The sequence below is a fragment of the Xenopus laevis genome, chromosome 3L (assembly GCF_017654675.1).
Source record: "Xenopus laevis strain J_2021 chromosome 3L, Xenopus_laevis_v10.1, whole genome shotgun sequence".
Lineage (NCBI taxonomy): Eukaryota > Metazoa > Chordata > Amphibia > Anura > Pipidae > Xenopus > Xenopus laevis.
The window spans coordinates 156,111,470-156,138,147 of NC_054375.1; the positions used below are offsets into that span (position 1 = coordinate 156,111,470).

At 40.3% G+C, this 26,678-nt stretch overlaps 3 protein-coding genes across 3 annotated transcripts; all 3 read right to left on the reverse strand.

The window, feature by feature from the left end:
• Positions 1 to 204: 204 nt before the first annotated feature.
• On the reverse strand, positions 205 to 1,149 carry LOC121401305 (olfactory receptor 10C1-like). The gene has a single exon (XM_041585690.1). The coding sequence runs from the start codon at positions 1,147 to 1,149 to the stop codon at positions 205 to 207; it is 945 nt and encodes a 314-aa protein (XP_041441624.1).
• An 8,354-nt stretch (positions 1,150 to 9,503) lies between these two features.
• Positions 9,504 to 10,448, reverse strand: LOC108710465 (olfactory receptor 10C1-like). Its single transcript, XM_018251602.2, has one exon. It carries the CDS (start codon positions 10,446 to 10,448, stop codon positions 9,504 to 9,506), a length of 945 nt encoding a protein of 314 aa, XP_018107091.2.
• Positions 10,449 to 24,876: 14,428 nt separating this feature from the next.
• Positions 24,877 to 25,803, reverse strand: LOC121401306 (olfactory receptor 10A3-like). Its single transcript, XM_041585691.1, has one exon. The coding sequence runs from the start codon at positions 25,801 to 25,803 to the stop codon at positions 24,877 to 24,879; it is 927 nt and encodes a 308-aa protein (XP_041441625.1).
• Between the last annotated feature and the right edge of the window lie 875 nt (positions 25,804 to 26,678).

Genomic DNA, 26,678 nt, shown 5'->3' on the forward strand with positions numbered 1-26,678 from the left:
TTACTGCCCCGCAATTTAATAAAAATTCATTCATTTGTCTATGTCTACAAACCCATAGTAATCAAATTTTTGTTTCCAAAGAGCTGTGCAGCAAATGCTACCTGCTGATGGGTTGCTATGGGTTACTAGACAAGTAGAAAACTTAAGACCATTTACTACTCTATTATTTATCTATTATTACATAATAACATGCATCCTTTATATCTAAGTGAATAAACTGCCTTTCCAATAATTAACAGAATTCTGAATGGCTCTTTTGATGTCCTTGTTTCTCAGGCTATAGATGATGGGGTTGAACAATGGGGTCACCACAATGTACAATAAGGAGAGAAACTTATTTACATTTAGTGAATGTTGCCCAGGTGAATATAGGTAAATGGCGGTCATCGTGCCGTAATACACACACACAACAGACAAGTGGGTGCTGCAGGTAGAAAAGGCTTTTTTCCTCCCGCATTTTGAGGGGATTCTTAAGATGGTTCGGAGAATAGAGATGTAAGTGCCAATAATGAAGACAAATGGAGAAAGAAATACAAATGTGGAAGTCAAGGAGACAGTCAGTTCTACCACGGAAGTATCTGAGCAGGAAAGTTCTAGGATGGGTGCAATATCACAGTAGAAATGGTTGATAACATTGGCAAAACAGAATACTAATGGGTGTAAAAATGCAAAAGCTAGAAGGCCTGTCAAGACTCCAGAGGTCCAACAGTAAATAGCAATGCGAATTTGCAGCTTGAAAGTCATAATGGACATATAATGCAGAGGATTGCAAATGGCGGCATAGCGATCAAAGGACATGGCAGCTAGAAGCAAACTTTGGGCTATAGTTGGTACACAAAGGAGATAAAACTGGATCATACAATTGGTGATGGGCATATTACTACCCCCTTTAAGTATGAGATGGAGCATGTTGGGGATGATATTTGTAGTGAACAAGATCTCAGACAAAGACAATTGGCTGAGGAAGAAATACATGGGAGAATGGAGGATGTGGTTGGTTGCAACCAATATGATAACAAGAAGGTTTCCTGTGAAGGCCGTAATGTAGATGATCAAGAACACGACAAAGAAGAAAACTTTGAAGTTGTGAAGGTTCCCAAAGCCAAGTAGAAAAAATTCCATGACGGATGTTTGGTTTTCTCCAATCATTGCCTAGTGGAAAAGTGATACGCAAATGCCAATAATCAATTAAATATGAGGGAAAATTTGTTTCCCAAGTCATGGTGTGGTTAGGTACAAGGAAGGACTGTACTGTATATAAAAGTACCAGCAGGGGGGACTCTTGTGTGTTGAGTTTACAGGGGCTCAGTAAGTTGTCAACTACATTACAGGGCACATAAGTGCACATCTCTCACCACTCATTTGGCTTCTATTACTTCTCATGTCTAAGGGACCTATTTACTAAAATTCAGATTTCAATTTTTTTCAGTAATCAATTTTTTTATCACTAAATCTTGAATTTTTAGACTTTTACAGAAACTTTTTAAAGTGTAAAAACAACAAATAAAACTATAATATTTTCCAAGTAAAAAGCCGTCATCGTCCTACTGAAGTCAGTGGGAGCTGTGCTGATCCTAATTGTCCAAAAAACTCAACTTTTTATTGTTTTTTGAGATTTTTGCATTTTTTAGCACATCCTTCAGCTTTTTTAATTTGTTCATAATTTTTACATACAGATATTTTAATAAATTATATGGCATTCATTTTTTTCAAGAAAATTGGTTTATTTGTGGTTTTTGAAACGTCATTGTTTCCATTAGTCACAATTACACTAGAATTCTGGGAAAGGATGTTGGATTGTTATAAAAACATGGGAAAATGACAATTACTTGCACTTATTTAACAAACAACCCCTAGAGAGTTCTAATCAGTACATCACTGTGACACACTTGGTTATGATTACCTGATTTTCCTTGGCCATCTTGAGGTCTGTACGAGAAAGACTGGGACATTGATGCAGTGACACCACTCCAGGGTGGACTTGCAGGATAATTGAGGGTGGCTTTGTCCTAAGAAAATAAATTGTCGATTTGAATCACAAATTGTCACATTTACACACAGCTAGGCACCAGAAAGCCTGTCCATTAGAGAAGAACTGAACTAAAATCAATGTGGCTGAAAAAGGCCTATTTGATATAGTGAACTTATTGCACGAGGCTAAAGTTTGAGCTTGTCAATAGCAGCAATGATCCAGGACTTCAAACTTGTCACAGGGGGTCACCATCTTGGAAAGTGTCTGTGACACTCACATGCTCAGTGGGCTCTGATTGGCTGTTGAGAAGCTAAGCTTAGGGCTCGTCACTAATTATCCAGCAGAAAATGAGCTTCCCTGGCTGTAATATAAGCTGATGCTACAGGTTTGCTGATTATTCAATTCTGATGCTAATTGCACTGGTTTCTGTGCTGCCATGTAGTAATTATGTGTATTAATTACTAATCAGCCTTATATTGTGACATTTCTATTCTATGTGTACTGTATATTGTGAGTGGCTCCCTAAGCTCAGTAAGTGACAGCAGCACAGAGCATGTGCAGTGAATCAGCAGAAAAGAAGATGGGGAGCTACTGGGGCATCTTTGGAGACACAGATCTTTACTGCTAAAGGGCTGTGGTTGCCTTAAGTAAGAGGAGCAGGGACGCAGAAACATGCAGAGATTTCTATTTGGTCATTTCCAGCCTTTTCCATAAAATATATTGCAGAAAAAAAGGTATAACTTCTACTATCAATCTTTCTTCATACAAGTTAAAACCCATTTGATCCATTGCTTTAGCTGTTTCATTTTTTTACTCCTCAGAAATTCAAAAGACACAGGGGGTTATTTACTAAACTCCAAATGCCTAAATCTCAAAAAATCTATGATTTTTTTTTTTTATAAAATTGGATTTTTTAAAAATCACGAATTTTTCGGAATTTATTAAACCCCGAGGATGAAAAAGTCTGAATATGAAAATCCGGCATATCAGACCTGTCGAGGTTGCATAAATGTCAATGGGAGAGGTCCCATTGATTTTTTAATATGCATTGGGTTTCGTGCAATACGCCGAGGTTTTCAGAGCTTTCAGGTGAAAAATCGGAAAAATTTGAAAATTGTTTTTTTTTTCCTGCAAAGCAAATTTTTTGGAAAATGTAATAATAAATAAATGTAAAAAACCAGAGCGGATGTGATCGGATTATGTAGCAGAAAATGCGGAGTATTATAAATAACCCCCACAATCAGGGGCACTCCACCAATAAGGTGAGTTGAGACATTCACCTCAGGGGGCAGCACCCCCATTATTGACAGGGGCGGCAAAAATGCCACTCCTGGTAACTAAGAATTTCCATTTTTCAACACGGAAATTCGGGTCTTCTAGTGCAGAGAGCGAAACTGCACTCTGCACTAGCTATTGGACCGTCCACGACCCCCTCCTGCACGACGTGGACTACCCCGACCCCCTCCGGCTCTAACAGGTGAGTGCCATAGGGTGGGGGTGGCAAAATGAAGGCCTCCTCAGGTGGCAAAATGGACAGGATCACACCTGCCCACAATGTGTGTTAAAACATTAGCTCAATAAGTACTGACTCGGATAATTTGGACAAGAAATTACAGTTTTAATGCAATTCCAAGCTAAAATAATATGTAGAAACTGAGCTGCCGATAGAGGAGAAACAGCAGCCGTACTTACCTGGCAATTCTGTGAAACATTTATCTGATCTCCTACTTGTACAGAATGTACAGAGATTTATATAGACCCCTCCAACTCAGGGGAACCAATCCCTCAGTCCCTCAGCCGTTAGTATTTACCCACCGCTGGTACATTAATTGTGGAGCTTTTATTCCCTCGTTGTTACTAGATTTTTCTCAAAACGTGTAATTGTTTTCTTAGGGATTCAAATACCTTGGAAAAACGAGTACAGAGGCAAAGTACTAAGGGAAATGTCTTGTTAGAAACATCACAATCAGGATGGTTATTCAAATTGTTAGAATGTTATTTCTTAGAATATTATGCTTTAAAAATATTGTTTGTATGCCATAATTATATAAATCACTTGAAATAAGTAACAACAATTTCCATACATATAAGGGCAGATTTACTAAGGGTCGACGTGATTTTGAGGGAATTTTCGAAGAAAAAAAATTCGAAATTCAAAGTAATTTTTTGGATACTTCGACCAGCGAATATTATACTACGACTTCGAATTTACTTCCACTTTGATTTGAAGTAAAAATCGTTTGAATATTCAACCATTCGATAATCAAAGTACTGTCTCTTTAAAAAAACTTTGACTTCAATACTTCTAAGGGGCCGATTCACTAACTTCGAGCGAAGGATTCAAAGTTAAAAAACTTTTACGTTTTTTTTGGGCTACTTCGACCATCGAATGGGCTACTTCGACCTTCGACTAAGACTACGACTTCGAATCGAAGGATTCGGAGAAAAAATCGTACGACTATTCAAACATTCGATAGTCGAAGTACTGTCTCTTTAAAAAAAAACTTCGACCCCCTAGTTCGCCATCTAAAAGCTACCGAAGTCAATGTTAGCCTATGGGGAAGGTCCCCATAGGCTTGGCTAACTTTTTTTGATCGAAGGATATTCCTTCAATCATTGGATTTAAATCCTTCGAATCGTTCGATTCGAAGGATTTAATCGTTCGATCGAAGGAATTATCCTTCGATCGTTCGACCGAACTATCTGCGCTAAATCCTTCGACTTCCATATTAGAAGTCGAAGGATTTTAATTCCTAGTCGAATATCGAGGGTTAATTAACCCTCGATATTCGACCCTTAGGGGCACATTTACTAAGGGTCGAATATCGAGGGTTAATTAACCCTCGATATTCGACCAGGAACTAAAATCGTTCGACTTCGAATATCGAAGTCGAACGATTTAGTGCTAATACTTCGATCGAACGATCGAACGATCGAACGATTAAATCCTTCGAATCGAACGATTCCAAAAAACATAGGCAAGCCTATGGGGACCTTCCCCATAGGCTAACATTGAGTTCGGTAGCTTTTAGCTGCCGAACTAGGGGGTCGAAGTTTTTCTTAAAGAGACAGTACTTTGATTATCGAACGATCGAATAGTCGAACGATTTTTAGTTCGAATCGTTCGATTCGAAGTCGAAAACGTAGTCGAAGGTTGAACTAGCCCATTCGATGGTCGAAGTAGCCAAAAAACCACTTCGAAATTCTAAGTTTTTTTTATTCGAATCCTTCACTCGAGCTTTGTAAATGTGCCCCTTAGTGAATCGGCCCCTAAGTCTTTACACGTCGAATAAAAATCATTCGATCGATCGCTGAAATCCTTTGAATCGTTCGATTACCTAATTTGCTGAAAAAAACTTCGAATTCGATATTCTACTTCAACGTTTTTTAATTCGATGGTCGAATTTCGAAGTATTTTACACTTCGAAATTCGACCCTAATCTGCCCCTTAGTATTTTTTTAATAAATATTAATATTATTATCTTTTAATTGTAAGCTCTTGTGAACAGAGCCCTTGCCTCTTGTCTCCCATCAACATCCAGTTGTAATTGTGAATCAATTCTGGGGTTTGTCTACATACTGTATGTAAACTACGTTTTGTATTTGTATTAGTGATGTGCGGGTTGACCAATGGTTGGGTGGGTTTGGGTTGAAATTAGGTTGACAATTGTGGGTTAGAGATTTTCCTGACCTGACAACACTAATTTGCATGCCCTTACTCTGTAAAGTAGTGATGTGCGGGTCAGGTAAAACCAGAACCGCACCCAACCAGACCTGAGCCCGCCCTCCCACCACAAAAAGTTCGACTTCTGGGTTCCTTTTATAGACTCGTGTCGACCCACCCCACCAATGTCGTCAAAAAAGGGGCAGGGTGAGCAGGCGAGCAGCTATAAAACCGTAAGTCGGAAGCAGGCAGTATAAGGTGGTGGGCGGGCAAATTGGGGTGTGAGGTCGGCCCGAACCCACCCACCCACGGGTAAACCCCACTACTGTAAAGGTATGGGACCTGTTATCCAGAATGCTAGGGACCTGGTGTTTTGCGGATAACTAATTTTTCCGTAATTTGGATCTTCATACCTTAAGTCTACTAGAAATTCATTTAAACATTAAATAAACCCAATAGGCTGGTTTAGCTTCCAATAAGGATTAATTATATCTTAGTTGGGATCAAGTACAAGCTACTGTTTTATTATTACACAGAAAAAGGAAATCATTTTTAAAAATTGGATTATTAGGGTTTATGGGAGATGGCCTTTCTGTAATTAGGAGCTTTCTAGATAATGGGTTTCCAGATAACAGATCCAATACCTGTATAAATAAATAATCAATTATGCCACCACATATTTTTTTATTTAAAAATGAAATAAATCCCTTACAACAGGTAACTGGCAAATTTCAAAATGGTATATTTTCTTTTTGTATATTTATGATTTTAACAACACCACATAATGTTTATGTTGTAATCATATCAATCACCTAAAGTCATTTTAATGTATACAAAAATACATTTCTAACCTCAAATGTTTCAATAATAGGTCAAAGAGAACCACAAGAGACAGCCAAGAATCAACAACTCACAAATAAATGTAACAATGCCACCAACGTCTGCCAGAAGTATCCAGAGCCTCAACCATCTGTTATTTTACTGAAGAATTATGACATAAATAAATAATACACCGACATGTTTGTGATATTTTTTTATTTCAGAACAATGAAACTTCTCATCAGGTAACCTTTCACTTTAGAAAAAAAATGTTATTAGTATTCAGTCCCCACAATTTGATATTCTGTAATAACAATCTAAACCACTAAATAAATGGGGAAAAATATAAAATTCCGCTGAATTTTCAAAACTTCTTCACAACAACAAAATAAGCAATAAACTGCACCATTGTTGGAATAAGAAGTTAATCGGATTCCTAATGTTAGAAAAAAGCTTCCATTAAATATTTTTAACAGCATCACCAATTTTGAGAAAAATATAAACAAGGTAAATAAGAATTTTTACAATCCAAAAAGAATTTTGTGAATATAAAAATATTTTGTCAGCATAAAATGAATTATTTAATCATAATGGGGCAGATTTATCAAGGATCAAAGTGAATTCGAGGGAATTTTCGAAGTAAAAAAATTCAAAATTCGAAGTAATTTTCTGGATACTTCAACCATCGATTAGGATACAACGACTTCGAATTTTCTTCGAAGTAAAATAGTTCGAATATTCAACCATTCTGTACTATCTCTTGAAAAAAACGTAGACTTCAATACTTCGCTAAATTAAACTTGCCGAAGTGCTATGTTAGCCTATGGGGACCTTCTACAGCATTTTTCGAAGTCTTTGAAAGTCGAAGTAAAATCATTCGATCACACGATAAAATCGTATGATATTTGAATCCGAAGTATTTAAATTTGATGGTCGAATTTCGAAGTATTTTTTACTTCGAAATTCGATCCTTGATAAATCTGCCCCTAAAAGTCAAAATTATTCTCAGTAGTATTATTTGCAGTCAATGCAGTTTAAACGATGGATTTTAGAAAGAAATTAATAACTACTACAGAATTTTAGCTCATTCCCCTCCCCGCCACAAATACAGTAATATAAAAACAATATGGGAATATAAAATCAGATTACTGACCATTGTTAAATATCTTTTCATATATCTTTTTATCTTTAAAAAAACGTTAATGAAACTGCATTTTGTTGCTGAGAACAGTGCCCCCTAATGGAAAGAAGTAGAAGAAAAAGACAATTCAAAATAAGAATTGAAAAATGAAGACCAATAGAAAAAGTGTTAAATACTAAAATGTAACTTTTGTTTTTCTCTAACATCTAGATTTTATTTGCTTGCACATAATAATGTATCCTCTATAGTTACCTCTAACTATAGAGGAAGCAGACCACTCAGCCATGGGGAACAGGGGTGGCTGGACTAAAGGTTCCACTTACTCTATATTTCCAAAGAAACCCACCTAACTCTCTGACCCCACCCACCTACTCCCTACCCACCACCGGGCTCCCTCCCTGGAGTCTCCTCTTAAAGGTAGATGAGCAGGATGCAGGGAAGCATCAGAATGGGCTTGTGGGGGGCAGGAGAGGGTCAGCAGTGGGAGGGGGTAGGTAGGCCGGTTTGGAGAGTAGGCATGTGGGAGGACAGGAGGGATTGCTGTGTGCTGGGCCCTTCCAGAGATTTTTTTGTGTGGGGGCCCAGCACACCACAGTTATGCTACTGACCTCTATAACTGAGGCAATTAAATAATGCTGATTCATTAAATAATGTGTCATCTAGACACGTCAAAATCACGTCAAAATCACATGGCAATTCATGAGCCATGTTGAATTGTGAGATTACATAGGAACTAACTCAAGTCGATGTTATTCTACTGCTTACTACATTTTTTAAAACTTGGTAGGTCAACTGCAATCTAAATAATAAGGACTTGAACTTTGGTTTGACCAAACTGTTTAACTGATGATGAAAAAAAGAGACAATTAATAGTACAAAAAGTTGAAAACTTGGCAAACCCAAATGTGCACTTACTTAAAATAAAATCTCAAAAACTTGATCTTGTAAAAAGATTTGAAAAGAAACAATTCATATGCAGCGAAATCACATTCTACCCTTCATTTTCAAGAGTCTGCCAAATTTAAAACAAATCTTGAAACTCGATATGAAAAATAGTTTACAGTTTTGTAATGTAAATTGCATCGAATTCTATATGAATTTGCCAGCTGAATTTTTATACTGTATGCAAGTTTTTGAGTATTTTGCACTTAATAAATTTCAAAATGTTAAGGTTCTGAAACTTAAATCCAAATTTGTGACTTTAAGGGGCAGATTTATCAAGGGTCGAATTTTGAAGTAAAAAATACTTCGAAATTCGACCATCGAATTAAAATACTTTGAATTTGATTATCGAATTCGAACTTTTTTCATCATTTTTGTGTATTCTGCGGTCGAAGTAAAATCGTTAGATCGAACGATTAAATACTTTGAATCGATTTTAACGTACGACCGAGAAAAAACTTAGAAAAATGCTGTAAAAGGTCCCCAAAGGCTAACATAGTACTTCGGCAGGTTTAATTTGTATTTAAGTATTGAAGTCGAAGTTTTTTTAAAGAGACAGTACTTTGATTATCGAATGGTCGAATATTCAAACTATTTTACTTCGAAACGAATTCGAAGTAAATTCAAAGTTGTAGTATCCTATTCGATGGTCGAAGTATCCAAAAAATTACTTCGAATTTCAAAAAATTTTTACTTCGAAAATTCCCTCGAATTCACTTTGACCCTTGATAAATCTGCCCCAATAGTGGAAAAAGGTTAAATTTGAATGTTGATATCAGAATAGTGACAAAGAATTTTCTGGAAAAAACATAGGCCTGAATCAGAATTCGCTACAAGTAGCCCACAACTCTTATTTACAGTTATAGCTGACAAGGGCAGAGATGGGGATAAAAACTATTTAATTATCCTTAATCAAATTTAAGAAACTTCAGTATTGCTATTTACTAGGGCATTTAAAATATTTTCTATAGTTCTATCCTATTCCGACAAATATGAATATATTTTTGTATGGCCCGTCTAATATCCTGATTTCTGAAGCAGTAAATTATGGGGTTAAACAATGGAGTCACAAATGTGTACAATAATGAGAGAAACTTATTTGCATTCACTGAATGATTTCCAGGTGGATATATGTAAATGGATATCAGGGTACCATAATACATACACACAACTGTCAGGTGGGAGCTGCAGGTAGAGAAGGCTTTTTGTCTCCCACATTTGGAGGGGATCCTTATGATGGTGACAATAATAGAGATGTAAGTGCCAAGAATAAAGAAACAGGGAGAAACTATTACAAGTGTAGACGCCAGGGAGGTGACCAGTTCCAGAGTGGAAGTGTCTGAGCAGGAAAGTTCCATGACTGGAGAAATATCACAGTAGAAATGGTTGATGATGTTGGAACGACAGAACTGCAGTTGATTGAAAAATCCAAAAACTATAAGAGACATCATGGAACTAGAGGACCAACAGAAGATGACAACATGTAGTTGCACTTTAAAGGTCACAATAGATGTATAAAGAAGGGGATTACTAATGGCGGCATGACGATCAAAGGACATTGCAGCTAGAAGGATACACTGGGTCACAGTAGGGACACATAAGACTAAAAACTGAACCCTGCATCCTGATACCGATATGTTTCCTCCCCCCAACAATATAAGTCTGAGAAGGTTGGGCACAATATTTGTAGTAAATAAGATTTCAGATAAAGACAGCTGGCTAAGGAAGAAATACATGGGGAAATGAAGGGTTTCATTGGCAAGAACTAAGATGATAACAAGAACATTTCCAGTTAATGCCATGACATAGAGGAGTAAGAACAAAGTAAAGCAAAAATATTTTAAGGCATGAAGGTCACCAAAGCCAAGCAGAAAGAATTCCACGATCAGTGTCTGATTTCCCTCTTGCATTGCCTAAGAAAATAAAACAGTGCACAGATATAAGCATTTCAAGAGCAGCAATAGATTCTACTGTTTGATAATCTAAAGTCGTTTTGCCAATCTGTAGGACTGGGCCACATTGGGGGCTTGGAACTGTCGCTCGGTTAAAGCTCAGCCAAAAGACCAGTTAAGTTAAGAACTGAGGAGAATGGCAAGTTGCTCTCCTTTTATCAACTTTTCTATTTATTCAGTCTTCTGCCATCTACTGATTATCAGCTATTTATTTATTTGTGAATTGTATTCTAATCAAAACATTTGATTCATCCACTAAACCCAGTTCATCTTATAAACCATTGTACAAACTATAAAATAACAGAAAAGCTTTCCCTTCTATGGAGAGTTGTATTTATGACCATTTTTGACTTACAAACCTAAGAAAAGGACTAACAATAATGGCAATAGTTGGAATTTTGAAGCCCTGGATCATTATTGCTATAGGGTTGCTAAACCTCTGGGCTGGTACAGTCCACTTTGAACCAGAGATGTTGCATCACAGATTCAACTGTGCTCTATGCTCATCCAAACTGGTCCCATTATTATTCATTCTAATTAGAACGTCAGGCTTGGAATTCACTCCACTTACCTTCTCAGTGTATGGCGCATCTCCTCAAGTTTTTCCACCAGGAAGTTGGGCTTTCATCATTCATCATGTGACTTAAGTCTCTGGTGCTGGTGGTACTTGTGGTTGGATATTGTGTAGAGATAAGATTTGCAAGAAAAATGTAGATGCAATTAACTTAAAGAATTATGTCAATCTGCATTCACCATAGTTTCTATTTTACAGAACCTCTACTTGCAGCTGCATTCATACAGTGTTTACTACAGTATATCTTTGTCTTTATCATTCCTCCTTTTGCTTTGCCACCTTGTTTCATTGCCTGTGCTCTTCTTTCTTCTGTTTGTCATATTCTCTTGTCTATTTCATCTACACCCCCTAGTTAAGAGTAGTTAGCCTTCATCATCACCAAACCCGTAGTTTTATTTGGTACAGGACCTACAGAACAGAACAATGACTAAACATATCTCTCAATTTAGGCAACTGCCTCGCACAAGGAATTTACAATACATCTGTTCCTTAAACATTCCAGTCCATACATGAAACTCTTCCATCAACATTAAACCATCATGAATAGATTTTGTATTACCCATATAATAAGACTAGTGAAGGATGAATATGTCCCATTTAGCTTCCCCTGAAAAATTTGCGAATTTCCAGTTAAATTCGCGAAACAGCGAAAAATTAGTGAAACGCGAATTTTGACACCAGCATCAATTTTGACACCAGCGTTACAGTCAATGGGTGTCCGAATAATGTTGACACGAGAGACTTTTCCGCCGTGCGTCCGAAAAATTCACCGGTGAATTTTCGAGTCAGTTCCGCTAAATTATTAGTTGGTGGTGAAATGTGGAAATTTGCTGCAAATTCACACCTGGCGAATTTATTCACCCATCACTAAATAAGACCTTTTAGTGGTTGTAGAAGCACCTGGTTCCACAGTCAGAATGTCAGATAGATTTAGAAAATGAATCTTTAGCCTTATACAAATGATCATCCATACAAATGGTGGAGTGGGCCAAGATCTCCTAAAAACCTGGAGAAAACCAGGTGCTGGACCTCAGGTTGTATACATACTGTATAGCATAGTCTCGATGCTGTGATAAATGGTATTGAAGAGCTGCAGACTAATGTTTTATAGGATTATATAGTCACTTCTTGGCCAACTTCCCACAACCCAAGAAAATTAGAAGAACGTAGCACTTAACGTAGCAATGCAATGCTATCAAGAAACTAGAAATAAGTGACTATCCAAAAACGGCAAACAACAACACTCCATGCATTGTCTACTCATCATGGGGGAAGGAACCTCAAAAATGTGGAACTAACTTGTTGAAGATTCCTAGAAGCTCTAGCAATAATTAGCACACAGCAGCATATATAGGTTGATAATCAGTTGACTTACCTTTGCAACTCCTAGATATCCTCACATGTTACTCCTTTACTTCTTTTATGTTACTCTACTAAAATATCAATAAAGATGAAAACACCAAAAGACTTTTCTAGATGTCGGTAAGAAATGCATTTTGTAACAATGATAGAATTGCTGGGAATCCTTTGTGAATATAAATAAATGTGCCCCTGAGTTCTAGCATTCTTACACTTGCCTGAAACATTGCATGAACCAGTCATAGTCCATTTCAGCAAAAAAATATAAATCCTGACTTTTTCAGGTTTTTCAGGTTTTAGACATACAGTATGATGACAACAGTGAACAGTGAATTGAAAGAAAAAGAACATTTAGAATTATCTAGTCAGTGTTTTTATTAGCCTTGTTGTCTCCAATGAGAATGTCTCCAAATCTCAATCTGTATAATTAAACCCTGTTTATTTTCACTAATTGATCATTAACCACTAATTACATTATTTTATGCTACTAAACTGGGAAATTATGGTTTAGGCAGAAATGAACTAACTTTTGTCAGGGAGAGACCAGGATAAATATGGTATTAGTACATTAGTACTAAGTTATCCAGAATGCTCAGGACCTGGGGTTTTCTGGATAACGGATCTTTCTGTAATTTGGATCTTCATACTATAAAATCATGGAAACATATAAAACATATAAAATCTAAATAAAACCATTAGACATGGAAACATATAAAATATAAATAAACCCATTAGACTGGTTTTGCCTCCAATAAGGATTAATTATATCTCAGTTGGGAACAAGTACAAGGTACTGTGTTATTATTACAGAGAAAAAGGAAATCATTTGCAATAATTAGTAATTGGATAATGGGTTTCCAGATAACTGATCCCATACCTGTGAATTCATTAAGCTTGAGTCAGCTGTGTATGTAGGTGTCTCAGGTTTCCATGTCTTTCCTGGGTAGAGCAACATCAGAAGGGTTCTCTTGTTTTTCTTCTGTTTTACTGACCATATCATGATTGGTAGACTGACCAACAGGTGACACTGGTTGGTGTTATTAGCAGTTTCAAACTAGCTTAATATCTTAAAAAAAATGATGTTGTGAAGTGCTTAAAATGGTTTGGGGCAGTTTGGGGCACATTCTCTTTTGCCCTATTTGAAGTGTACAGAAAGCATATAAACCTTTCCAAGCTTGAGAATGCCTTTCCTGAGATCCAAAGCTTTACAGAACACAGCAACCCACTAGACTCATATCATTTATTAGGGCTGCCTGTGCGATTACTTTTCTCCTTAACTATCCAAATACAAGGACATAAAAGGCACATTGCATAACAGGAAGTTGGCTAAAATGCAGTCAGTCGGAGGCAGAGAACTGCAGAGCTGTAGGTGGCCTGTAGCCAAAAGTTAGGCCCTATTGTTTGGACTATGTGTTGACATTTCTGGTACTCTATGTCCATGTAGGGGATCAGACAAGTCCTTCCCCTGTTTTTCTGTCTGCAACATCATCCAGCCTAGTTACAGGCTGGAGAGCCAACCGATTAGCTGGTGCCCCAGTGCATCCCTGGGAAAGGAGGAGGACCCAGGTAAGAGCTTGGAAAGGGCTGTGTTGTGCTCTGATTTGAGAAAGCATTTGAGCTTCAGGGAGAGCCAGTTTCTATCTCCTGCCTGTGGATACTTTGACCACTGTGGGATTCCCCAGGGTGAGGACAGGTCTTGCTCATGTACCTGCCACCTGGGAGCGGCTACTACTTCCAAAGGGAAGGGTATCTTGGGACAGGTACCTGGGGTATAAGAGCTTGTGGGAAGGGACATTCCATTTGAACCAAACTGTGTGGGCATTAACACCTTCCAGAGGATTCGGACTTTGATAATAAAAAGAACTGTGTTGGAGAGACAGTCACAGTGATATCACAGTGAGTTAGGGAGGTCCCACATGTCCCCTGTTTTGTAGTGCATTGTGTATTAGATTGCCCAAGGTCTTTCACTCCAGTTTTACATAAATTTATATTTGTTTCATTGCAAACTTGTGTGTTTTATTTTTTCTAGTGGAACCCCCCCCCCCCAAGGTGTGCTCCTCAGTTTTCCCTAGGTGGGGGCACTGCGCTGTAAATACCAGTTCCCAGTACTTTTCATATGCAAAAGGGATTCAGGGCCCTGGATTGCAAAGGGTTTATTGCTATTTAAAAAGACAGAAACCAAATTAGGGTTATATCCATATATTCGAACTCAAAATTATCACATTATATGACTTTTGCACAGCCATTATTAAAGTAAAAAGAGATACAGGCTGATATATTAATTTTTTTCTTAGAGGGGTTTCAACAACCTACCTTACCCTAGAGAGGCATGCGAAAGACTTCCAATACACCTACCTAACAGAGTTCCAGAATGCCAAGGCACATTCATGTCTAGATTTCACTAATTCTACATTAACAATCTGCCAACTCAATGAAGATAAAATGCAGTTAAATACATTTGTAAAATGTATGTAAGACATAGGAAACTCACAACTATAACAAGGATCAGAAGGATAAATGTAGGTGAATTAGCAGTCTCATCAATTCAAGGGCCAGATTCAATTCAGTGAAAAAACTGGAACTGAATTTGGAGAAATGTTTTTTCTCCTCAAATTGAATCTTGTCCATGTGATAAACCATGAAATTATCTTTTCTCACTGAATGGAATCTGGCCCAATATTTCCAGATAATGGTGCACTTAGTCAGCAGTGATCTTAATCCCTAAAAATACCAGTTTGCAGTAAGTATATTTCCATGTGCCACCAATGGTACAACTGAATCGGTAGTCTACTGGGTTAGGGAAGAACACAACTGATATCTTCTTGTGCTTTTTTGGATTCATAATGTAAGGACAGCTAGATTTTACTATAATCTGAAAATCCTCTATAACTCAACCTGTAGTGTTGTGCCTTTATATGATCACGGAACTCCTCATTGACTTTGAATATCCTTCTCTATTACAGTAGGGGGTATATTATTCCTTATAATACATGAGTGATACTCAGAGTTCCCTGTATAACTCAGCCTGCAGCCTTGTGCCTTTATATGGTCACAGAACAACCCCTCAGTGACTTCTAATATCCTTATCATTTACAGTAGGGGGTACATTATCCCTTATAATACATGAGTGATACTCAGAGTTCCCTGTATAACTCAGCCTGTAGCCTTGTGCCTTTATATGGTCACGGAACCCCTCAGTGACTTTGAATATTCTTATCATTTACAGTAGGGGGTACATTATCCCTTATAATACATGAGTACTATGTGATGATTTATTTACTATATTTCCCATTGGAATTTTTCATTTGTTGTGCTACATAAAGTATTTGCATATGAGATGTGAAGGAGAATGGCGTCTGCTAAGTCAGGGTTGTCCTTCCCCCTGGAGGCTAAAACTTTAAGCCTTCTTGGTACATTGGAGATCCACTGACTCTGTTGAGAGCATCTGCTCTAGAAAGTGCCTATATGTGAAACTCGGGGAATTAGATAAAAACAGCATCACTTTCTAACCATCATCTTCCCAGTGTAGCCAACTTTAATGTATGTTAATCTATTTATTGAATTGTTGCGGTGAGAATAATCTAAGGTGAAGAACTTTCTCAAATCAATTATTTAAAGGGACATTTTATTTGAATATCAGACAAAGAAAACAAGGAATTGTTGGGCCTACAATAGTACTCAACATGAGTAACAAGAAACTTCTGTATATGGATCTGATTGACCTGTGGTAACAATGTATGTATCATAGTATACATAATACACATTATTAACCAACTCTAGAGACTCTAGTAATGATCGAATGCTATATTTTTCATCAATAGCTAAGTGTTACCACTTGCCCTATTTTCACCTGGACAACACAGTTTTTGAAAGGGCCGTCCAGGTGAAAATTAACAGGGCTTTAAAATGACTGGCACACCGATCAATCAATCGGCAATTGCCACATCTTAAAGAAACAGTTCAGTGTAAAAATAAAAACTGGGTAAATAAATAGGCTGAGCAAAATAAAAAAAAATATTTAACATAGTTAATTAGCCAAAAATATAATGTATAAAGGCTGGAGTGACTGGATGTGTAACATAATAGCCAGAACACTACTTCCTGATGTTCAGCTCTTTAACTCGGAGTTAGTCAGTGACTTTAAGGGAGGCCACATGGGACATAACTGTTCAGTGAGTTTGAAATTGATCCTCAGCATTCAGCTCAGATTCAAAAGCAGCAGTTATGATCCATGTGCCCCCTTAAGTCACTGATTGGTTACTGCCTGGTAACCAATCAGTGGAGTCCAAGAGAGCTGAAAAGCAGGAAGTAGTATAGTGAGACTCTTTTTTTAATTACAATAGGCAGGGTATTGGAACTTCAGTTTACTAAGGGGCAATGGACAAATAGAAGGGCGGGCTCAAGGTGGAGGGTACACTTAGTGCTGTTGACACACCAGTTAAGAAATCTCCGGCTCAGACTATCGGGTGCTGCCTCCTCAACCGACTAATCGATGCAGGAGCCACATGGGCTCAATCCGATTGTGCAAATTTAACGGGTGGAAGGGTGGGCTCCGGGAGAAACAAGGTCGTCTAATATTTAGATAGACGATCATCGTGCATAGTTACCTGCAACAGCCGCGGACCAAATAGACTGGTTACTACAAGAGCGATCTAAGCTCAACACCGGACGCGCCATAACCCATTTTCAGAGCCACATTCTGGACGGTGTAAGGACGGGCTCCGGGTGGTGTTTATCTGTGGCACTATAATCTACTGGGGTCACCTCTGCTTAAACCTCCATGCAGCCATTCTAATTTCAATGATTGTTTAAGCCGGTAAGGCAATACAATAATACAGTGCACAACGGCCCTGGGTGCTGTTTACTGTGGCTCCCATATTCATTGTTCCCTAAGATGCCACTTCCTATTAATCTTTTAATTTTACACATTAGGCTATGGGTATTTTAAGTTCTCAATAAAAGTTACGTCTTATTTTCTTTTGTACTAAAGCATTCATTTCAGTAACCCTTTATTTCCTCCCATGCTAAAAAAACTATTCAAACCTTTCTTGGAGCTATCTTATATATATGCCAGTACAGGAACCCTTGAAGAACATAAGAATTTAATTACGGAACTCTACACTTTAATTAGCCTTGTCATCTCCATGGATGGTATGCACAGGTCTTTGAGTCTTTATAACCAAACACTGCGTATTATCATTAGATTAATTCGCTTTTTTTTATTTTACTGAAATGGAAAATATGGTCATTGCATTTTTTGTAAAGGCCATTAGACACGTTCAATATAGTGCATCTAGTGCACTATATCAGTGAAAGCCCTTTTCTGTATGGTCCTCACTATCTTTTGTCTAGGAGAGACCTAGATGAGACTGTGAGGAGGTATACCTGGTAATGTGTGATAACTTAACGGTTAACTACTATACGCCATATCGTAAATAACAACACTGAAGCAAAACTTCCTTTTAGTGGGTTAGGGTCGGCCACAGCTTTTATTTAAACAGATTCTTATTCAAATCGTACACAGAAAAAACTTGCCATTAATTTACCAACCATTCATTTCCAAATGCCAGCCACCGCAGCCGCGGTGGGCATGTAGGTCATTCCAACTACCGTCTGGATAACCAATGGCAAGGACACTTTTACCCCGCTGTGACAAGGAATTACAAACATTGGAAAATAGAATATATATATAGAATTTGTTTTTTTTTTTTTTTTTTTTTTTTGACATAAACATACAAAACTTGCAGAAACAACGGACAGTAGTAAATGACGGGAGGGTGGGTGGGCAGCTCCACCAGCGCTCCAGGATCCTGAGGAAAAGGAAGCAGGTAAGACACTCCCTGCTATATATAACTGCCCTCCCCTTCTGCTCCCACCAATAACCCTCTAGCCTAAAACCATCCATCACCAATCCCCTGGCCTGTCATCCCTCCTCCCAGTCATTTGCCCCTTCGCTACACCCTTTGGTGCCTTCCAGACTGTGAGGAGGTATACCTGGTAATGTGTGATAACTTAACGGTTAACTACTATACGCCATATCGTAAATAACAACACTGAAGCAAAACTTCCTTTTAGTGGGTTAGGGTCGGCCACAGCTTTTATTTAAACAGATTCTTATTCAAATCGTACACAGAAAAAACTTGCCATTAATTTACCAACCATTCATTTCCAAATGCCAGCCACCGCAGCCGCGGTGGGCATGTAGGTCATTCCAACTACCGTCTGGATAACCAATGGCAAGGACACTTTTACCCCGCCACGGAGGAGTACCTGTACACCTACACGGGACTCCGACCCCCACCCAAACGCATAAGAGCGGCTCCAATACCATCCTGTAAACCGGAAAGAAAAATGTCAAGGCCGATATTATTCAAATGGACGCCATCACGCAACATAAGGCCCTGATCAATACCTTCCAACAGTCTATGGCGAACTACAATACCCCCCCTGTCACGAACAAAACGGGAAATCCGGGAATTAAGAAGACGCCTGGCTCGCTCAATTGCACCCGGGTCTCTCGCCCCCCTCCAGCAAAGCCGGGGAACGATTTCGGACCAAACCAAAACCATATCCGAGAAAAAAGCCTGAAACCTGCCCATATCAGACCTGGTGAGGGACAACAGCTCCGCTACCCGTACACTGCCGAGATCATTGCCGCCAGCGTGAATGACTAAGATGACTGGGGGGGGCGTAATCCTGCTGATCGCCACAACCTCTGGTAAGACCTGCAGCCACCGCAAACCTCCAATACCGCGCCATTGAAAATGCACCCCAGTAAAACCCAAAGTGTCTCCTCCTTGACGAAATGCTGCTCTCTGCTCAGCCCGCCGAATAAAGGAATGGCCAACCATCCAAACTGTCGCACGCAGATGCCCTGGAAGAGATTAAAGCGTCAGTAAGTCAGGCCGTACGTAAGTTGTAAAACACGCTGATTTCCAGCGACCAATCTTTTTAATGTGTTCATCCTTGAGGCCACAAAGACTCGCTTCCGTTGCTGCACCTATGCGGAACGAGTGAGTTCCAAATTCATTAGGATCGAAACCAAGCTGACACAAGCAACGTTTAAACATGGCCGCAAACTGAAAGCGGGTCAACGGGGAGCCATCAAGGTGTGAAAGAAAACGGTCACTCAGAGATCTAATCGTTGAAAACTGAGACACCAGGGCGCATGGACAGGCAGGGCCATCAATTGCCGTTAATAGGATCCAACACCCTTTACCCAAGACATCAGTCTTAGAGCGCCGGATGCACAAACGAATGGAAGAGGAAGTGCCGAGCACATCACCGGATAACAGGCCTCCCGCTTTTGATTTGCTTTGCGGGACCAGTTCACTAACTCGCAATGCTGCGAAGAAAGCTAAAGCAAAAGCGGTTCTGAAAAGAGCAACCTCGTAACTGGATATACAAACTTTGGGTAATATAGCTAACAGCCTGCACAATAGTGGAAAAGACACCGGTCGTCTGGAGTCCTTCTTAACAGAAATTCTGGCCCAACCTTTCATGGCTTGCAATATGGGAAAACGTTTCGTAACATCCTCAACCCCCAGTAGCTTGAACAGAAATGCCAAACCCGTCAATCGCTTTTTAGCAACTGCAACTGAATGGCCACGCCCCCGAAGCAGTAAAAGGTAATCCACAGTCACCTGAAAACAGTTATCGGGTGCCCAGGAGGTAGTAACCGGGAACAAGGAGAACCACTCAGCCCAAGCCTTACCATGCGCCGCCCAAGTGGCTGGAGCCACCGAAGTTCGGACCATGTTCATAAGCTGCTCGCCACTATCTCCCATAAGGTAGTTGGGCATTCCTGTCCGTGGGACTCTGCCTCTGGGACTAAATCCCGGAATTTCTGCCACTGTGAACGAGAGAGAGCATCAGCTGCGGAATTGGAAACCCCTGGTACATGCTTGGCCCGAAACCAAATATTGTGCGTCAAGCAAAGCAAGACCAGGTGGCGCAACATAGCTAAAACAGGCAAAGAAGAAGACGTCAAGTTGTTAATCGCAAATACAACACTCAAATTATCAGTCCAAAAACAAACTTTTTTATTTGACATGCAGTCACCCCAGAGTTCCACCGCCACCACAATAGGGAAAATCTCAAGTAAGGTCAAATTCTTGCAAAGGCCAGCGTCAACCCAGCACTCGGGCCAAGCACCAAAACACCACTGATTGCCGAGGATGGCCCCAAAACCTATAGAGCCAGCCGCATCCGTAAAGAGGGATAAGTCGTGATTGCGAACCTCATGGCTCATCCAGCAGGACCTACCATTGAAGACCCGCAAAAATTGTTTCCACACCCCTAGATCTGCCTTCAACTGCCGAGTGATTCTGATATAATGGTGGGGGGATTTCGCACCTTTCGTAGCCAGGGACAAGCGTCGGGAAAAAACCCTACCCATGGGCATGATTCTGCAAGCAAAAACCAAAAGTCCTAACAACGATTGGAGCTGCTTCAGGGTAACTTTGGAGGCCTCCTGTACCTGCTCGACTAGCACTAACAACTTAAACAACTTATCGCTGGGAAGACGGAATTCCATCCGAATGGTGTCGATCTCTATGCCGAGGAAAGTCAAAACCACAGTAGGACCTTCTGTTTTCTCCTCAGCGAGAGGGACACCAAACTGCTGAGCAACAAAACGAAAGGTGGCTAGGAGGTCCGAACAACTACTGCTGTCTGGTGGGCCTACAAACAAGAAATCATCGAGGTAGTGAGTTAAAGAATGAGAGCCTGACTCGCGACTGACAACCCACTCTATAAAGGAACTGAAAACCTCAAAGTAGAAACAGGAAATTGAACAACCCATAGGTAGGCACATGTCATAGTAAAAATGTCCATCAAAGAAACAACCCAAAAGATGAAAACAATCTTTGTGGACCGGCAGGAGCCGGAATGCGGATTCGATGTCCGCTTTAGCCAAAAGTGCACCGTTACCTGCCTTACAGACCAATGCAATTGCACGATCAAAGGGGGCATAAGACACTGAAGCATCCTCCTTACTAATGCCATCATTGACGGATCCGCCTTTAGGGTATGATAGGTGGTGAATTAAACGAAATTTACCGGGCTCCTTTTTGGGTACCACACCTAAAGGGGAAACCCTCAAGTTGGGAAAAGGTAACGAACCAAAGGGGCCCGCAATCCTGCCTAACTCCACTTCCTTTCTTAACTTATCTAAGCAGGGCGGCTTCCCGCTTCCTGGGGTACTGATCTAACCAAGGTGACATTGCTAGCACGTTCACTGGGGTTCTCTGTTCTACCTGGGAGTTGAGGTGCTGACAGTGGCTTGCCCTTTTTAAAACACCTAACGGCCGAGTGGGCTCCCCCACAAATGGAGCACTCATGTTTAAATTTACAAGTTCCGAAGAATCTGCAATGACCCTCATTGAACAACCAGCAAACCCCCGGCCTTCTGGGGGCCGCAGAGCTGACCTGTGAGTGCCCAGCGGCCCCCGACAGAAAGGGAGGGGGACGCTGGGCCATCATAAGCCGAATCCAAACATCTGTAGCTTTCATGTCCCAACCCAGATCCGGATGAAGCGCAAGTTTCCTCCTAAATTCCTCGTCATACCTCCACCAGGCAGAACCCCCGTGCACTTTGTAAGCCCCATAAATAAGATCCTGGTAAACAAAAAGTTGAGAGCACTTTTCGGGATGTTTTTGACCGATAACCCCCGCAAGCACCGAAAAGGCTTGCAGCCAATTTCCAAACGTTTTAGCGACTCTAGGCTTCCTGTCCTCGCTTTTGTCAAAACGCCTCTCCTTATCAACCGTCACTTGATCAGGCGAGATCAGGGACCAAATATCAATATACTCATTATTCCAAATTTTTTCCCTGGTCTCAGCTGATAAATGAGAGCCCAGCGGGCTAACCCCACAAAAATAGACATCCTTGTATGTACCAGCCGAAGGGGGTTCAGTCTGTGGGGTAGGGCTATGGGCAACTAACTTGCCCAAAATTTGTTTAAGCGCAACAAGAACGTCATTAGTAGGTTCACCAGTACCCACCCATGCCCCCGTACAGTCATACCCACCAGATCTTGAGGGCAGGAGTGTAGGAGCAGCATGACTCCGCTGATGAGATGTGGTGTCATCCCGGCACGAACTGTGGAGCCGGTGGGAACCCCGATGTGTTCTGCGTCGCTTTTTCCCCTGCCGATCCTCTGAACTCCCGTTTGAGGGAGAGGAGGGGGAGTATGACCGTGGCGACTCCCAAGCCGAAGAACAGGAGGGTACTGGGGATTGGACCCGTGAACCTCGTCTACCACTGGTATCCCTAATGGGGGAGTCAGCTATGTTCTGATATCTACCAGCGGAGCTATGGCCAATACACCGGTCAGCTCCCCGAGACATAGAACCATGCCTATCTACAGTAGCATGTGAATGGGGGGTGCTATGAGTGGCGGCTAAAAGATCATCTTTGTGGTGGAAAGGCTGCTGACCCTGTGTAAACCCCCCTATGGCAGAGCCAGAACACTCTGAATCATGGGGTGGGGAACTATCCTCAGAGGAAGAAAGTGGGGCCACGTGTGCATTAATACTTTTATTATGTACCCCAGTGTGCTTAGGTGGAACTGCGGGCAGCTGGGGAGACTTAGCTGACACGTGCAGCCTGTGGTGAGAAACAGTAACAGGGGGAGGAGGGGAGCTGCGGGACTCAGAAGGAGCAGCAGGCAGTGTCTGTGACAGACACGGAGTAGCCGTGGTAGGAGGAGCGCGCCCTGCTGCACGTGCAGCAGCTCGCGCTCTTGTAACAGGAGGCCGCACGGTACTTACTAGGGTTTGGGAAGGGAGAGCCGCATTAGCAGGGCGGGCAGCCGAAGTAGCGGTCGCTTTGCGTGCCGCATTCCGGATCCGCCGTCTAGGGGGGCTGGGACTAAGCCTGGACGGGGGGCGGGACCGCCTAGATGGACCCGCTGAATTGACACGCGCAGCAGTCCTGCTGCGAACGGTCGGGGCTGCGGCAGGAGGGGGAATCAGCTCTGCTAAAAGCTGATTCACCCAACCCGAACCCTGCTGCCTAACTCTTTCCCTCACCTGTGCCTCTAATGAGTCAGCCATTGGGAGAACCAGACACACTGATGGCAGCAGCTCCACCAGCGCTCCAGGATCCTGAGGAAAAGGAAGCAGGTAAGACACTCCCTGCTATATATAACTGCCCTCCCCTTCTGCTCCCACCAATAACCCTCTAGCCTAAAACCATCCATCACCAATCCCCTGGCCTGTCATCCCTCCTCCCAGTCATTTGCCCCTTCGCTACACCCTTTGGTGCCTTCCAAGATTGTCATGTAAAGCAAACCCCAACCCCTGAGGAGTAGCTAGATTCCAGTCTAGGCATTCTCTTCAGCCTATACCAACCACCTATGGCTTTGGCTCTGGCTCTCGTTAACTTGAGTGGAGACAGGTCTTACTGCATGAGAATCCAGGCCACAACGTAAAAATTAAAAACTCAAACATTACTCAGGAAAGCTAAAAAGAATTTTATAGGTGAAATGTTGCCAAGATTGCAGGCCTAGTTGCTTTAGGCTTATCTCCACTGGACACTGTATATCTTGAAGTAGATGAGTATAAAACTTATTTAGACATAATTCTGACCATAGAAAATAGTGAAATCATTATTCTTAGGAAACCATGGGCCAGATCCAATTCAGTGAGAAAAAAGGTTATTACATCAAAATTCATGTACAAGATTCAATTTGAGATGCAATTCAATTCTGAAAACCTTATCTCACCCTTTATGTAAAAACTCTATTGAACTATATGGGAAAAACCGGAACTGAATTATGAGAAAAAAATGTTCTCCTTAAACTGAATTTCATCCGTGATTTTTCATTCGATAAACCACGAGATACGTTTTTCTCACTGGATTGAATCTGGTCCAATATCAGAACTTAGATGCACCTACATTTACTTGTCTGTACTTAAAGCTTGTAACATAGACAATTACTCTTCCTTATTTTGACCATTCCTTCTATGCTTCCCTTTTTATCTTCTGTCTCCAGCACCCTATTCACATCACCTTTCTTGCCTCTCATGCCTTCCCCCATTCAATTGTTTTTTTTTCTTCTTCCATTCTCCCCTTCTCTCCCACTACCATTACACTGATCCCCTTTATCTGCCACCCTTATGCTCTCCACATTTCCATCTTTACATTGCTCTCCAACCTTATCTTATAATTTGCACAGTAATCACCCAGGACTGCTAGATAATAACAAGGTGATCTCTGTGGGACTTGTAAGCAGCAAATCTATTAAGGCGTCCTCTTGCATCGACATTATGTTTGGGCTGCTAACTCAGAACTATGGAGGGCAAAAAAAGAGCTTTTAGGAAAGGTTTTTGCAAAAATGTCCATAATGTAGTATGACTGAGATGAGTCAGGTCGACTTTGTTTTAATAAAAAAATTAGATAAATAACTCCCTTAATGTTAGACTTTATGAATAATAATCTGTTGAATATTATTTAAACACCAGTCTTTGACTCAATTTCTGAAAAGATTTATATAGGGCTCTTCTTATATCTTGATTCCTCAAACTGTAGATAATTGGGTTGAAAAATGGGGTCACTAAAGTGTACAATAAGGAAAGAGCCTTATTAGCATTCAGTGAATGATTTGCAGGTGGATATATATAAATAGTTATCAGCGTACCATAATACATACACACAACAGCCAGGTGGGAACTGCAAGTAGAGAACGCTTTCTGCCTCCCACAGCTTGAGGGGATCTTGAGGATGGTGAGGAAGACTGAGATGTAAGCAATGATAATGAACAGAAATGGCGAAAGGACAACGAGCATAGAAGCCACAGAGGTGACCAGTTCTACAGAGAAGGTGTCTGAACAGGACAATTCTAGGAGAGGAGCAATATCACAGTAGAAATGGTTGATGATGTTGGAACTGCAGAATTCTAACTTATATACAAAAACAAAGATGAGAAGAGACATCATGAATCCTGAGAACCAGCAAAGGAAGACAATCAATAGCTGCACATTGAGAGTCATAATAGAAGTATAACGCAATGGATTACAAATGGCGACATGACGATCGTAGGACATGGCAGCCAAAAGCAAACACTCATTAATAGAAGGGACGCAAAGAAGGTAGAACTGGGTGATACATCCAATCACAGACATGGTCCCTCCACCTCCCAATATCAGCCTGAGCATATTGGGCACAATATTTGTAGTGAAAATGATTTCAGTCAAAGACAGTTGGCTGAGGAAGAAATACATGGGCAAATGAAGGCTTTGATTGTCTGCCACCAAGATGATGACAAGAACATTTCCTGTAAGCACCATGATGTAGACGAGCAGACACATGGCAAAAAATAGATTTTTATAACTCTGAAGGTTTCCAAATCCAAATAAGAAAAATTCTGTGATCATTGTCTGATTTCTTTGTTGCATTGCCTGCCAGAAATAAAGAAACCTTTATGAATTCACTGGATTATTCCATAATCATTTATAAACCATAAGTACATAGACCCAAACCCTTTTAAATGAAATCAGGTTAGATTTGTGTTATACATGTTATACCATATGCGTTATGCAACCCCAAACAATATTAGTACTGAAAAACTCATGCAGATTTGCCATTCACTCTTTTACAGATTTAGCAGGAAAACTTTAAGGGGGGTAGTTAAGTAATCTGGTAATATTCCCAATCTGGTAGTAATCTGGTAATATACCCAATTTACTACTCTACTGACCTGCTCCTCAACTCTTCTCATATTATCTCCTCACATTCTCGTATTCAAGACTTTGCAAGGCCTGCACCCCTCCTCTGGAATTCTGTCCGACTTTCTCCCAACCTTTCTGCTTTCAAAAGGTCTCTTAAAAAACACTTATTTAGAGAAGCCTACCCTCACTCTGTTGGCTACCAAATTCAATACCATATTCTACATCTCTCACCTGTTTATTTATGAACTTGCCCACTCACACACCCTGGGCCAGATTTATCAAGGGTCGAATTGAAATTTCGAATTTGGTCAAAACTGTCAAATTCAACTAGGGATTTATTCAAATTTAGATTAGAGTTTTTCAATAAAATCGAATTTGATTTTTGAGATTTATCATTCTCTGGCCCTTTAAGAACTCAAATTTGACTCTTCGCCACCTAAAACCTGCTGAATTGCTGTTTTAGTCAATGGGAGATGTTGAGGTATCAATTTTGAGTTGTTTGCAGCCATACAGACATTTGAGTTTTTTTAAGAGAAAAAAAATTAAGTCAAATTAAGTTTTTACATTTTTTTTAAATATTT

What these genes read in the sequence shown, in the direction of transcription:
- LOC121401305 (XM_041585690.1), bottom strand. Translation starts at nt 1,149, where the DNA reads ATGATTGGAGAAAACCAAACATCCGTCATGGAATTTTTTCTACTTGGC.
- LOC108710465 (XM_018251602.2), bottom strand. Translation starts at nt 10,448, where the DNA reads ATGCAAGAGGGAAATCAGACACTGATCGTGGAATTCTTTCTGCTTGGC.
- LOC121401306 (XM_041585691.1), bottom strand. Translation starts at nt 25,803, where the DNA reads ATGATCACAGAATTTTTCTTATTTGGATTTGGAAACCTTCAGAGTTAT.